Source organism: Antechinus flavipes, chromosome 2 (genome assembly GCF_016432865.1).
Source record: "Antechinus flavipes isolate AdamAnt ecotype Samford, QLD, Australia chromosome 2, AdamAnt_v2, whole genome shotgun sequence".
Taxonomy (NCBI): Eukaryota; Metazoa; Chordata; class Mammalia; order Dasyuromorphia; family Dasyuridae; genus Antechinus; species Antechinus flavipes.
In genome coordinates, this window is record NC_067399.1 from 161,260,886 (window position 1) to 161,274,747 (window position 13,862).

Genomic DNA, 13,862 nt, shown 5'->3' on the forward strand with positions numbered 1-13,862 from the left:
AAAAGTTATGCAATTCTAAAAGTACTAGATTTGGCTATTATTAGTTGGACAGAGACCATTTGAAGGGTACCTTTATCCTAAAAAACTATTTAATAATAGTTGATTTTTACATAGCACTTTAGGGTTCATAAAAGGTGTATAAACATTAATTCCTTTATTACTCAGAACAACTTTGTGAAATAGGTATTGCAGATATTATTTTCCCTATTTTACATACTTTACAAATGGGGAAGCTGACTTAGAGTGATTGATTTATCCATGGAAAATGTCAGAGGGGAAATTTAAGCTCTTGTCTTTCCTGTCTTATTTGGGTGCAGTGTTCTTTTCACTGTTACTGCCTTTAGATCATTTCCTTCATTTCCTAGCCCACATCTGATCTAAGGATTACTATTGCTTATTTTAGGCCACAGCAATGGAATAAACCAATAAACTTGATTAAAAAAATCATTTCAGTTAATTAACTTACATTCATTCCATTCATTTGTGATATTGAATATTCTGAAGGCTGTAGGGTCCAGATGATTAATTCAATTAAAAACACACACACACATTTCTTTTCCATATCTCAACTGCCCTTAAATTACATAAAATAAAATAAAATAAATCTCTTTATATATTGCAAGTTCCCATTACTACCACTCAATCTGAAGCATATTTTTCTGAATCTAGTAATTCATATATCAGATTTTATTCTGTTGGTTGCTATATTGCTTAATCTTACTATTTCCTTAGGTCTTTAACAGCAATGTTCCTTCTATTTTTTTTTTTTTTTGAAAGTTGCAAAAGATCATGTGGGGAACAGAAGAAGATATATATGAACAGCTTAGTGTTGCCATTACTTAAATGCAAAACAATATTAATCTGGCATCTGAATTATGTAAACAATGAATGATAATTAGCCACATGATATGTGAAAACGTTGCTATTAATACTACCACCAATGCTATTACTAATACTCCTGACAGCAAGTTCAGCACTTTCTCCTTTGCACCATTTACATAGGTATTTTTGTTCTTTGAAACCTCAGCTGTTGTCACTAATTGGCAACATCATAAGGTGGATACTAGAAACAGAAGGCCACAGACTTTCAAGGAATTCAAGGAGTTACCCATGAAAAGGGAGAGATTCCAACAATAGAGAAATTATTTGTAAATTTGGGTGTTAACTTTTTTTTTTTTTTGGACAAGTTGTGGACTGTCTGCCTTGGAAGGGCATTCCTGGGGAGTTGTATTTCTTCTTGGGTTGGGAAGAGAGGAAACTAATGGAAGAACAGGACTTTTTGGCTAGAGCAGGAAAGAGAGAAGAAAAAGGAACCACGGAGAAAAAGGAGATGGCAAAGTTTCCATGGCAGTCAAGAGGTGAGATCTGTAATTTTTCTTCTCAAACACTAGTCTTCAAGAGAGACTTTGAGAGGGGAAAGGTAAAAGGTCATATTGAGGTAAAATTGTGTATATGTGTATTTAATCATGGATGTTTGCTCAGATTTCTGAAAGCACTGAAGGAAAGACACACACACACACACACACACACACACACACACAGAAAAACTGATGGTCTTTATCCATTTTTCACTGGCTTATTTCATTTAGGTGTGACAAACTTATTTCTAAGCATGCCCTTATATTTTGTTAAGGACTGAATCTGGCTGATCAATTCTTATTTATCACAGGCCTTTGCTTACATGAGGATGCTAGACAGCTCTGAAAGGCACATATGAGAATTAGCTTTTCTAGATCAGGGCTGGGATCCCAATCTTTGACCCCTTCCATATCCTGATTCCATTGTTTTGGAGTTTTCTCTTTCTAACTGGAGCCACAATAGTGAATCATCCCTATGTTTCATAACTACATTTCTACGAGTAGGAATTACTGTGAATTTAGGACCTTTAAATTTGCCTCAGTAGACCCATGAGCTGATGCCTATTTTGACTCCTACTAGTGACATGTATTTCCTGCAAGAATGTTAAAGTACACAGCAGAAGCATCACATAAAAATTAAAATAAAAAAAATTTGACTACTTTTGGTCAAAACCTTAACTAGCAATTTTAGCACTTGGGGCCACTGTTACACGGGGCAAATGGGACTTTAGCCTTCTTATTTTGAAAATTATGCAAAATACCATTAAAACAAATTTCAGTTGAATGATACTCGAGAACTGGCTATTTAAGTTTCTTGACAGAGAGATCCCTAGAGCTTAGAGGTTGTCTTGTTCAGATTGACTAGATTTTGGGGTCTCAAGTTTTTTCTGCTTCAACAGAGAAGACTTTACAAGATTTCTACGTATGTAGCATTAAGAAGGAAAAGAAGCAGTAGTTCATTGTCCTTCTTGGGACAAGGTAACCTGTTTGTAGAGGAGGCCTGCTTGCAGAGGACACACCAAAAAGGAAGATCAGGGGAAGGCTGGGGAAGATCGGTATTTCTTTATTGAATGGAGGTAGAGAATTAGTAGTCTGTGTTTTGCTATTTCCATAAGCAACTTAGAACCTGGTCCTACCATCCTGTACTTTGGTCTTCTAAATTCTACTTGCTGAGGCAAAGCTATAAGTTAGCTATATCTCTAATACAGGTTAAGGTTTCAAAGAACTGAGTTCATTTTACCCATCAATCTCCATTTGGGAGCCTAAGATCTTCAGATGGATAATATGAAAAGTCATTTGACTTTTTGAAATGAGTTAATCTGGTCCTGCTTTCATAATTGTTAATATACTCCCTTAACACTCAAGATCATAGTGCATGTGGCAAGTTTAACCAGAGATATCAGTTCCACACAGTGAGCCATAATTCTTTAGTATGAGGCTGGTTTACTCTTGACAGAAACACTTGGCAATTTCTGTTTTCAACAGGGACATGAGCTGATAAATGTTTAATAAATCTCCAAAAAAAAAAAGGATCAGGACATGCTTTTAAGTTTTACTGGTATTATTAACATTTCCTTCTTCACTTTTTAAAGTCTAAACAACCAATAAATAATAAATCAAGCTCTAATACATAGTCTTTGCCAATATGTTAAGTGTGAATGATCAGAATGAAAATTTAACAACTGGTACTCCTGAGTGGAGACCAGCTGGGTCCAGAAGATTTAGTGCTTTTGTAGCTCATTTGCAGATGGTGAGAGGAAGATGAGCTCTGGAATCAAAGGCAGAGTAAGAAAGAATTGTGGAGAATGAATGTAAGTCAACACTTTATGTTCATTTCCTTTTTCTGTTTTTTTTCTCTCCCTTGGTTTTTCCCTTTTGTTCTGATTTTTTTCTCCCAATATTATTCATAAAGCTATGTCTTAAAAAAATAAATATATTAATAAAAAAGACAGAGTAAGGTGCAAGTACTAGCTGGTACTTACTACCTGAATAACCTGGGCAAATTATTTTGCTCTTTTGATCCTTAATATTCTTATTAGCAAAATGAGGGTTTTGGACTAGATGGTAATGAGATCCCTGTACTGACAAGATTGATGTTGCTTTGAATATTTTTAAAAATGTTATTTCTCAGGACTCAGTAGCATAGCATTGTACTTGAAGGCAGAAGATGTGTGTTCTAGCTTTGATTTCAGTATTCATTTGCTTTGGACAAGTCCCATCATGCTTCTGAACTTCATCTATAAATTAAAGATGATAATTATCTTCCCTATCTCCCAGTGTTATTGCAAGGAATAAGACAACATATGTGAAAATGCTTTGTTAATCAGCAAGTCCCATGCAACTAGTAGCACATGGGTGTAAGTCTTGATGTTAGAGACTCTTTGGATTTTATAGTGATCAGGTGACTCCGAGGTGATCTGGTTCAACTTTGGTCCAAAAACCAAGGCTGAAAGAAATACAGTTGATTGGAATCACAGCTAGTAGGTGATAGAACCATGACTTAAACCAAGCTTTTCTGACTCCAAAAGCTTATGCCCTATTAATTAGGCCATTCTGCCGTTCCATGGAAATGCTCATTATTTGCTTGCAAAAAGATACCTTTGGAAAATAGGTAAAGTGGGCTCTATAGACTGTAATCTCTCTGAGGGCAAGGAGTATGTCTTGTCTAATCTCTGCATTATTAGTACAATCCAGTGTGTGCTTTGCACATATTGGGTACTCATTGAATTAATTTAAAATATTCAGGAAACTCCAGGACAATTTTAAAAAAGCCTTTATGAATAGACACTTGCTTTGGAGACATAGCAAGAACCCAAGTACAAACATTTCCCTCCAACACCTTAGAATAACTCATCCCTATACTGTGACTTCAGTTTCTCATAACAGGGGCGAGGGGGAAGATAAGCATTTATTAAGCAACTTCTGTGTCTTGGGCAAGGTACTAAATGTTTTACAAATAGCATCTCATTTAGTCCTCACAACAACCTGGGAGGTAGGTGCTATTATTATCTCCATTTCATAGCTGAAGTAATTAACAGAGATTAAGTTATGTGCTCAGAGTCACACAGCTCATAAGAGCAGAGACTGTATTTGAAGATTTTCCTGACCCCAGGACCATTACTCTGTTGCCACCCAGCTACTATTCTGAGGAGAGTGGATTTATTTTTCATTACTATTTCTATGTAGCTTTTGTCTATCAAGTTTATATCCAAATGGGGTATCACTGTCTGATGAAATCTTATTTTGACTGTTGCTGGGTTAAGTTTCTAATAATATCCTTGCTTCTCACAATACTGAGGAGGCAGTCAAGCTGGCTGCAAAACTCAGCATGGATTCTGACTCCTGGAGGCCAAGATGTCTGGACATCCACTACCTTGCTCTGGACATCTACTTTCTTTTTTTTTAATTTTAAAAAAGAAGTTTATTTAAACAACAAGATGTTTGACTTGAAGGGAAAACTGTCTAGGATTAATTTTTAATAGTAATTTATCCCTACTGAGATATAGAGATTGCCCTACAGAAATTGCTACATACAAAAAAGTTATAAAATTATTCTTGGTTTTACAATGATAAAAGAAAAATATTGAGATGATCCAATCAAACAAGATATGCAAAGATTTTTTTTTGTGTGTGTGTGTTTTTTGGTTGTTTTTAAATAGTGAGATCAAAATATCTAACTGGCATATAAAGATACAAGTTGAATGAGAGAAATGTCCCAAATGGAGAAATGGGATATTTTCACAGAACCAGTTTGTTTTTTCCCTCCCCATCATGATGTGGATCAAAATATATCATGGAACATTTAGTTAAAAAATACACATTATGTTTGCACACATACACCAGTTTCTTTATGTACAGTAAAGTTTTGGAGGAAGAGAATCAAAGAAGAGAGAAAAATATATTGTAGTAGTCAGGATGTGTCTGAAGCAAATCTTAGTTTTCTAATTGTGAATGTATTGTGTTCCTTGGAAGCACAGTTTTGGAGTAGAGTTGCAGATTCTTTTTTTTTTTTTTTTTTTTTTTTAGTAAATGCCTCCTGTCTGCTGCTGGAATACATCAATTGCATCTTAATCCTCCATTTATTTTTGTGCAAGTGTGTCTGTTTCATTGATTGGTTGTCCATCAAATCGGAATCCCATTTGCCTTATTGATAAACCTTCTTGTTCACAATAGACTTTCATTAGTTTACTAAATGGTCTGTGTCTCTCTTAATCTTAAATTGTACCACTGACCCATCTTGTCCTGTCACCTTCAAATTAATGTGGTGATTGTTTTCAGGCTTGACTCCTTCCTTAGCTTTTCCTCCGTCATGGTGAATCTGGGAGTATTCTCAGCTGCTGCTTCATAAAAGAGACACGTCTCCAATGAAATGGGGGTTGAAGCAGTAGTAGCAGCAGCAAGAGGAAGAGGAAGAAGATTATGGTGATGAGGAGGAAGAAAAGGAGGAGGACAAAGAGGAGGGAAAAAAAGAAGAGGAAGAAGAGAGGGAGAGGAGGAGGAGGAGGAAGAGAAGAAGAAAAAAGAAGAGGAGGAAGAAGAAGAGAGGGAGAGAAGGAGGAGAAAGAGGAGGAGAAGAAATAAGAGGAATAAGAGGAGAGAGAGAGGAGGAGGAGGAGGCAGCTGTGGAGGAATTGAGGGTGCGCCCACATTCTGGGACAGCTACTTTCAAGATCAGGGTTCAATCATCCAATACTGTAGAATAGTTTGCTGAGCCTCAGGTTGCTTTAGCTTTCTCATCTTTAAAATAGGGCCAATCCTAAAAATTTTTTAAAGCACAAAAGGTAATGAAATAATTCTCACTGCACCAGTGTTCAAGCTAGTTGAGGTAACAGCCAATTTGAGCATCATCTTGGATAAACAAGTGGGAGGAAGTTCACACACAAGAAGAGAGGGATCCTTTTAGGCTATTGTGATCTGGCAGCTCCCACATATGGCCAGTTTCTGGGATCTTTCCAGCTTCTGGCTCACTGGAAGTGAGTGGGTGAATTCTGTGAAGGCCTTAAGAATGAAGTTATCAGGGAAACAGTAGCAGTCCCTGTTCCCTATAAACCAGACAGTCTGCAAAACCTAAAAATATTCATGGTGAAAGATGATAATCTCCAAATATGGGGCAACTAGTGGCCTTGAATTCAGGTAATGATCTAAGGAGAAGTAGATTTTAAAAACTCAAATCTTCTAGATTTCTTCAACAGAAATAAAATATTGAGGTTGGAAAATTTTAGAATGACTAAAAATTGACCTTTTATATGATTCTCCCAAAGAATCTATGAGATAATAAGTTTTAAGCAGTATAAACACTGAGATAGGTAATTGGTGCAGTGAATAGAGCGCCAAGCCTGGAGTCAGGAAAAATCTGACCTCAGGTACTTATTAGCTGTGTGACTCTGGGTAAGTTGCTCAACCCTATTTGTCTTAGTTCCTCATATGTAAAATGAGCTAAAGAAGGAAACTACTCCAGTATCTTTGCCAAGAAAACTCCAAATGGAATCCCAAAGAGTCAAAAAGAATGAAAAATGATTAAGCATCAATAACGCAAAAGCAAAAATTCCATATTACGGATGTGGAGATGGAGGTAGACCGGCCTACCCCTAAAACATTAAATTAGTTGAGTTAGGGTTTTTTTGGCTATTTGTCCAACATTTCTAATTTATTGCCTCTCTTGAGTTGGGAAATACAAGGAATGGATTGCTTTCCTCCTGGTACTTTCCAATTCTCTGTGTTTCCCAAAGTAGCAGCGCCTCTCAGATATGTAAAATAGCAAGCAGACATTATTACGGTTATGCTAAGAATGGTCAGAGAAGCTTGGAGTCTTCTGCCTGTAATGAGCTTCCTGCCCTTCCCAGATATCTGAGCAGGGCTAGCCTGAACAGCTTAATGAGGACAATGACGCATGAGGCAGGATATCCTGAAGCTGTGTTCTTGCTATGAGTAATACTGCTCATCTAGGGATAAATTATGGGGACTGTAATGCATCACTAATTACTTTGCCAAATGAAATAACTACTATGAAAAGAAAGGTTTCAAAACACAAGCTAAGGAAATCTCTTTTTCTGTCTACAAAATATGATTAGAGTAGTTATCATCTGTGGATACACATTGAAAGCCCATTTATAAAATCAATGAGCTGAGAGACTGATACAAAAATGATTTGGTTATATCAAAAATGGAAAATGTTTATTTGCACTTCCATAGGCAGCTGGGGGTGCAGGGAATAGACCCTGGACCTGGAATCAAGAAAACCTGAGTTTAAATCTAATTTCATATACTTATTATTTTCTGATTCTGGATAAGTCACTTAATTTCTGTCTGAATACAAAAATAGCTCCCCCTCTCAGGGTTGTTGTGAGGAAAAAGTGAGATAATATTTGTAAAATTATTGATAAGCCTTAAAGTGCTATGTGAATATTAGCTATGGTTATTATTATCTTCCTTCAGGATGAGACAAAGATTTGTCCCTGGGCTGACAAAGATTGTTCTGACTCTTACTGGGTGATTTAGGCAGGTTACTTGACCTCTCAGTTTCCTGATATAAAAGGAGTTAAGAATCTTTAAACTATCTACTTCACAGAGTTGTGGGGAAAGGACCTTGAAAATTGCAACTCTTCTCCCTCTCTCCCAAAGCACAGTAATGTATAATAACAGTGGTTGAGCCAAGACTCCGTGTCTACTAATTCATTATATTATAACAGTAATAATAATGATAGCTAGCATATATGTATATATCTATCAGTTTAAGGTTTATAATGTGCTTTATTATAATCTCATTTAATCCTCACAACAACTCTTTGGAGAAGGGGCTATTATTATTTCCATTTTGCAGATTAGTAAACTAGTATTTCTACTACTTATTACCTACTACCTACTATCTACAACTACCTTGTTGTAGCTCAAGAGAATCTGAGACCAAAGGAAGTTAAATGAATTGCCCACAGAGAGCAAATAAATGTCTGAGGCAGGATGTGAATTCAGGAATCCCTAGCACCAAGACCACCACTCTATTCACTGTACCACCCAGTACGTCTTCTGCCCTGAATCTTCGTGGTTCCAATGAGGAACTGGGTTGGCTGCGCTTTACATGGGATCCCTTTAAATCTTTAGTGTTTTCTTCCTCTGGAAATTAGCTTGCATTTACTTATCTGTATGCCGTTGTGTGCCCCAGTAGAATGGAAAAGAAGGGGAAAAGCATGATGATTTCCTGGGATGGGTCATCACTGATGCAGAGTAGAGGAGAGCACTGAGACCAGCTCCTCTAAACTTCTTGTGGGAGCAAGGAGTCTCATCTGATTAAGGTCACTTAGTATCAGGCAGGATTTGAACCTAGGTCTGAGTCCAAGAGCCAATTTTCTTACTGTATTACACAGGACACTGAGGACCAGGAAGTTAAAATAATTTGATCAAAGTCATTCAGATATGAAATGGTAGAGGCAGACTTTAAAGCTAGGTCCTATGATCCCCAAAGCATTGCTCTTGTAAAAGGATATTTCTTCCTAGACAGGCAGTTCTGAGTGCTTTCTCTCCCTCCCTCCCTCCCTCTCCCTCCCTTCATTCCTCCCTCTCTCTCTTCCTCTCTCTCTCTCTGTCTCTGTCTCTGTCTCTGTCTGTCTCTGTCTGTCTCTGTCTCTCTGCCTCTGTCTGTCTCTGTCTCTCTGTCTCTCTGTCTCTCTGTCTCTCTCTCTCTTTCTCTCTCTCCCTCTCCTATCTGTTCTTCTGTTCTTTTCTCTGTTTTTTCTCTCTCTCTTCCTTTCTCCCTTTCTTTCTCTCTCTCCCTCTTATTTTCTTTCTATCCATCTCCTTCTCTCCCCCCTTCTCCTTCTCCTACTCCCTCTTCCTTTCCCTCTCTTCTCTCTTTCCCTTTCCTTCTCCCTTTTCTTCTCCTTCTCCTTCTTCCTCTTCCTTTTCTTCTCCTTCTGTCTCTCTGTCTCTTTCTGTCTTCCTGACCTTGGAATCTCAGAATTAGAATGAATGACAGAGGTCAATAAGTTCAAGCTATATCTAACCAAGAATCCTTTCCTTCCTTCCTTCCTTCCTTCCTTCCTTCCTTCCTTCCTTCCTTCCTTCCTTCCTTCCTTCCTTCTTCCTTCCCTCCTTCCTTCCCTCCTTCCTTCCTTCCTTCCTTCCTTCCTTCCTTCCTTTCCTTCTTCCTTCCTTCCTTCCTTCCTTCCTTCCTTCCTTCCTTCCTTCTTCCTTCCTTCCTTCCTTCCCTCCCTCCCTCCCTCCCTCCCTCCTTCCTCCCTTCTTCCTTCCTTCCTTCCCTCCTTCCTTCCCTCCCTCCTTCTTTCCTTCCCTCCTTCTTTTCTTCCCTCCTTACCTCCCTCCTTCCTTCCCTTCCTCCCTCTTTCCTTCCCTTCCTCCCTCTTTCCTTCCCTCCCTCCTTCCTTCCTTCCTTCCCAACTTCCTTCCTTCCTTCCTTTCTTCCTTCCTTCCTTCCTTCCTTCCTTCTTCCTTCCTTCCTTCCTTCCTTCCTTCCTTCCTCCCTCCCTCCTTCCTTCCCTCCCTCCTTCCTTCCTTCCTTCCAACTTCCTTCCTTCCTTCCTTCCTTCCCTCCCTCCCTCCCTCCCTCCTTCCTTCCTTCCTTCCTTCCTTCCTTCCTTCCTTCCTTCCTTCCTTCCTTCCTTCCTTCCTTCCTTCCTTCCTTCCTTCCTTCTTCCTTCCTTCCTTCCTTCCTTTCTTCCTTCCTTTCCTTCCTTTCCTTCCTTCCTTTCTTTTTTTCTTTCCTCCCTCCCTCTTCTCCCTCTGTTTACACAGGGACTAATACTCTTTCATATGTGTACTCTGTCCAAAGAAATATAACTTTTGATCACTGAAAACTTTTAAGATATCTTGAGATTTGGGATTAAAATTTTTTTTTTCTTTAAGGACTTAGAGCTGCTAAGTGTCTAAGGCAGGATTTAAACTCAGGTCTTTCTGTCTCCAAATCTAGCACTCAATATCCTGCACCAATCATTGAGGTTCTTCCAAAGGTATGATATACATAATTTTGTATAATACTCTCAGTTGTATTGAATGAATATACTAAGCAGGGCAGAATATAGGGATTTCCTCTTTCCTCATTCTAGACAATCTTCCTCTCTTAATGTAGTCTAAGATTGCATTGGTCAGATATTGAAGCACCTCCAAAGTTATTTCTGCATCATAATGAAGGAAGCTCTTTCACATGCAGGGAATAAAAAGTACACTGACACCTTCCAATGTCACTGATGGTTTATGGTTTCTGGGGGGGCTTATTACCATTGATGGAAGTGAACAGACATTCACCCTTACTCACTCAGGCTCTTGTACTGAACCTCCGACACAGTGGAATCTCTCAGGGACTGTCTTCCAGTCTTTAGCCATTTTCACCATTGCTCCTGCATCAAGAACCCCATAACCGAACAAATGATTGAACTCCAGGCCAACCCCATTCCTCCGCCACTGATGGACCTCATCGTGAAGCTGGTTCCTTTTGGATGTGAGCACAGTCAGGTGCTGCATGTCTCTCCATGTGAGTTCCCGACTGGAGAAGGAAACAGAGAAAGGGTGTCAGGGTCAGATACTTCTTTCCTAAAAGGTCATGTCATGATAAAATAGGACAAGCAAATGACAAACTCACATTATTTCTGAAAATCTACCATTCACTGACAAGACGCTCAGCATTTTCTATTTCCAAAAATGTCATTGGTTTTAATTCTCTTTGACAGTAGGTAGAAGTCAAATAATTTTTGCAATTAAGAATAGGATTAAAAGCTATTGAATTTACCAAGATGGTGGATTAGAGGTGGCCCAACTGATTTTTTTCAATATTCCCTTCTAAATAACTATAAAATAACACCTCACATCAAATTTTGGAGCAGCAGAGACAAGGTCAGGGTCAGACATTTTCATGGCTTAAGAAAAATGAGGAGGTTGGCAGAACTTTATGACACTGGGGTGGAAACCTATCTGGAACTCACAGGTAGCAGCAACAATGGCCCCAGCAGCATTTTGGAAACTTTCAGCTCAGGAATAGTAAAGAGGTTGAACAACTGTCCGAAAGAGCTCACAAAGGACCCTTTGCTGGTATTGGGTACAGTTGGCACTGATTGGCAACTCTATTGTCCATATGCAGTTCTGGGGTCGCAGTTCTGGGGTCACAGTTCCAGGGCAGAGAGGAGTGTTGGTAGTTAGTCACAAGGAGTTTGGTACAGTTCCAATAAAAAAAGAGTATTAGTGCTTGTGCTGCAGGGGACTAGGGACCCTTCCTGGGTAGAGACCAGAGAACAGACCAGAAGGATCCTCTTCCAGGATCATGGCCCTTTGGAAGCACTAAAAACTTGCAGACTCTCAGAACTAGTTCTGAAAAAAGCAGGAGGAAAAAGACTGAAGCTTGGAGCAGTGATTCTCTACTTCCAAGTGAAAGTCTAAGTTGAACATAAAGTGCAAAGTCAAGAAACAAGTGGGAAAATGAGCCAAAAACAACAACAAAAAGAATTTGTCTATAATATCTACTATGGTAATAGGAAAGACCAAAGCATAAACTCAAAAGAAGATAACAATGTGAAAACAGTTATAAAAAAAGCTTCAAAGAAAAATGCTGATTGGACCCAAGTCCAAAAGAAATGCAAGAAAATAATGAAAGAGAAATAGTGTTGGAATCCTTACAAACTGCTAACTAATTAGAATTGATCTTATCTTACAAGAAGATTTTGGGCAGAACCTGAAACAAGGTACTAAGTAGAACTAAGTTCAATGAGTTCACACCTCCCTTGAAGCTCGTTGGGCCAGAGAGCACTATGGCAGAAAACCCATAATCCCTCTCTCTCGTATCCCACAATTCCTCCCTCTTGGATAAAAGAAACAGACAGAAGCTCTCGGTGAGATTTCAGCGGAATTACGCCAGAAGCCCTCTCTCCGAGGCAAGGCAGAATATTTTCCACTTGGCTGGCAGAAGAAGTTCTTCAGAGTGAAGAAGCTACAAGTCGAGATTTCACCGGAATGACTTGAAGACTGGAGCTGGCTGGAGGCTGAAGAAAGCAGAGGCAGAGGCTGAAGGACCAGACCTTTGGATTTGGCGACATTCGGAGAGAGCTCTTGGAACCAAGCAGAGAGATAGGCCTCTAAGCTAACCGGGCTATATTGGAGATAATAAAAGATCTGAACTTTTATCACCTGGCTGCGTTTTGAGAACAAGATCACCACAAAATAGTAGCTTGGTAAAAGAAGAACACAAAAATACTGAGGAAAATAGCACCTTAAAAAGCCAGAATTGGCTGAATGGTAAAAGAGGCAGAGAAATTCATGAAAAAAAAAAGAACAGGGGTAATAATCATGATCTCACACAAAGCAAAATCAAAAATAGATCTAATTAAAAGGGGTAACTAGGGAAGCTACATTTTGCTAAATACACAGACAATAAAGTAATATCAAAAATTTCTACAAGTTTCTATGATAAAGGCCCTTATTTCTCTAATATGTACTAAGTATAAAACTGAGTCAAATTTATCAAATTAAAAGCTATTTCCCAACTGATAAATGGTCAAAAGATATAAATGGGCAGTTGTCAGAAGAAAAAAAAATCAAAACTCTTTATAGCCATAAAAATGCTTTAAATAACTACTGACTAAAGAAATGTAAGTTGAAACAACTCTGAGGCACCACCTCGCACCTATCAAAAATGACAAATGCTGTAGGGGATGAGGGAAAAATAGGTACAGCAATGAACTATTTGTGGAATAGTGAACTGCTCCAACTATTCTAAGGAACGCTCTGGGGCTGTGCCCAAAGGACTATAAAATTGTGCATACCTTTTTGACTCAGCAATACCACTAATAGGTCTATAGTCTGAAGAGCTCAAACAAAAGAGGGAAGGACATATAGCTTAAAATATTTATGGAGGTTTTTTTGTGGTAGTAAAGAATTGGAAATTGAGGGGATGCTCATCATTTGGGGAATGGCTAAACAAGTTGTGTCATATGATTGTGATGGAGTGCAATTGTGCCATGAGAAATGATAAGGGGTGGGTGGGTTCAGAAAAACAGGGCAACAGCCATTTGAATTGATGTAAAGTGAATTGAGAAGATCATTATATACAATAATAGCAAAATTGTAAACATGATCAACTGTCAAAGACTTGACTGCTCTGATCAAAAATGATCCAAGATAATTCCGAAAGAACTGATGAACTCTGAGTACAAGCTAAAGTATAATTTTCACTCTTTATTGTTCTTGCTTTTTTGAATTATGGGTAATATGAGAATATGTTTCACATGATTTCACATATATGCCTGATATAATCTTATTTGCCTTCTCAATGATGGTAAAAGAGGTAAGAGAGAGAAAAAAATTTAAATTTAAATAGAAAATAATGTTGATTACAAATAAAAAAATTTAAATAAAAAAAACCTAGATTCAAATTCTAGAGTTCTAAACCATAGTTAATGTTAACATTGATTCATTTAATCTCAAAAATTTAAAAACTTTGGCTTTTAAGAAAGAGCTACAAAAGACTGGTTATTTTGAAAGTCCAGAGAACTTCTTGGACATGTGAAT

At 38.2% G+C, this 13,862-nt stretch overlaps 1 protein-coding gene and 1 pseudogene across 1 annotated transcript in view; both read right to left on the bottom strand.

Annotated features, from left to right (window-relative positions):
- PCSK2 (proprotein convertase subtilisin/kexin type 2) overlaps nucleotides 1–13,862 on the bottom strand; it is a 294,327-nt gene that overhangs the window by 3,683 nt on the left and 276,782 nt on the right. Inside the window, exon 11 of the mRNA XM_051975892.1 lies at nucleotides 10,624–10,851. Within this exon, the coding sequence (XP_051831852.1) occupies nucleotides 10,624–10,851 (228 nt within the window). The remainder of the gene's footprint in view (nucleotides 1–10,623; nucleotides 10,852–13,862) is intronic.
- On the bottom strand, nucleotides 2,972–6,206 carry LOC127552273 (small ubiquitin-related modifier 2-like; annotated as a pseudogene).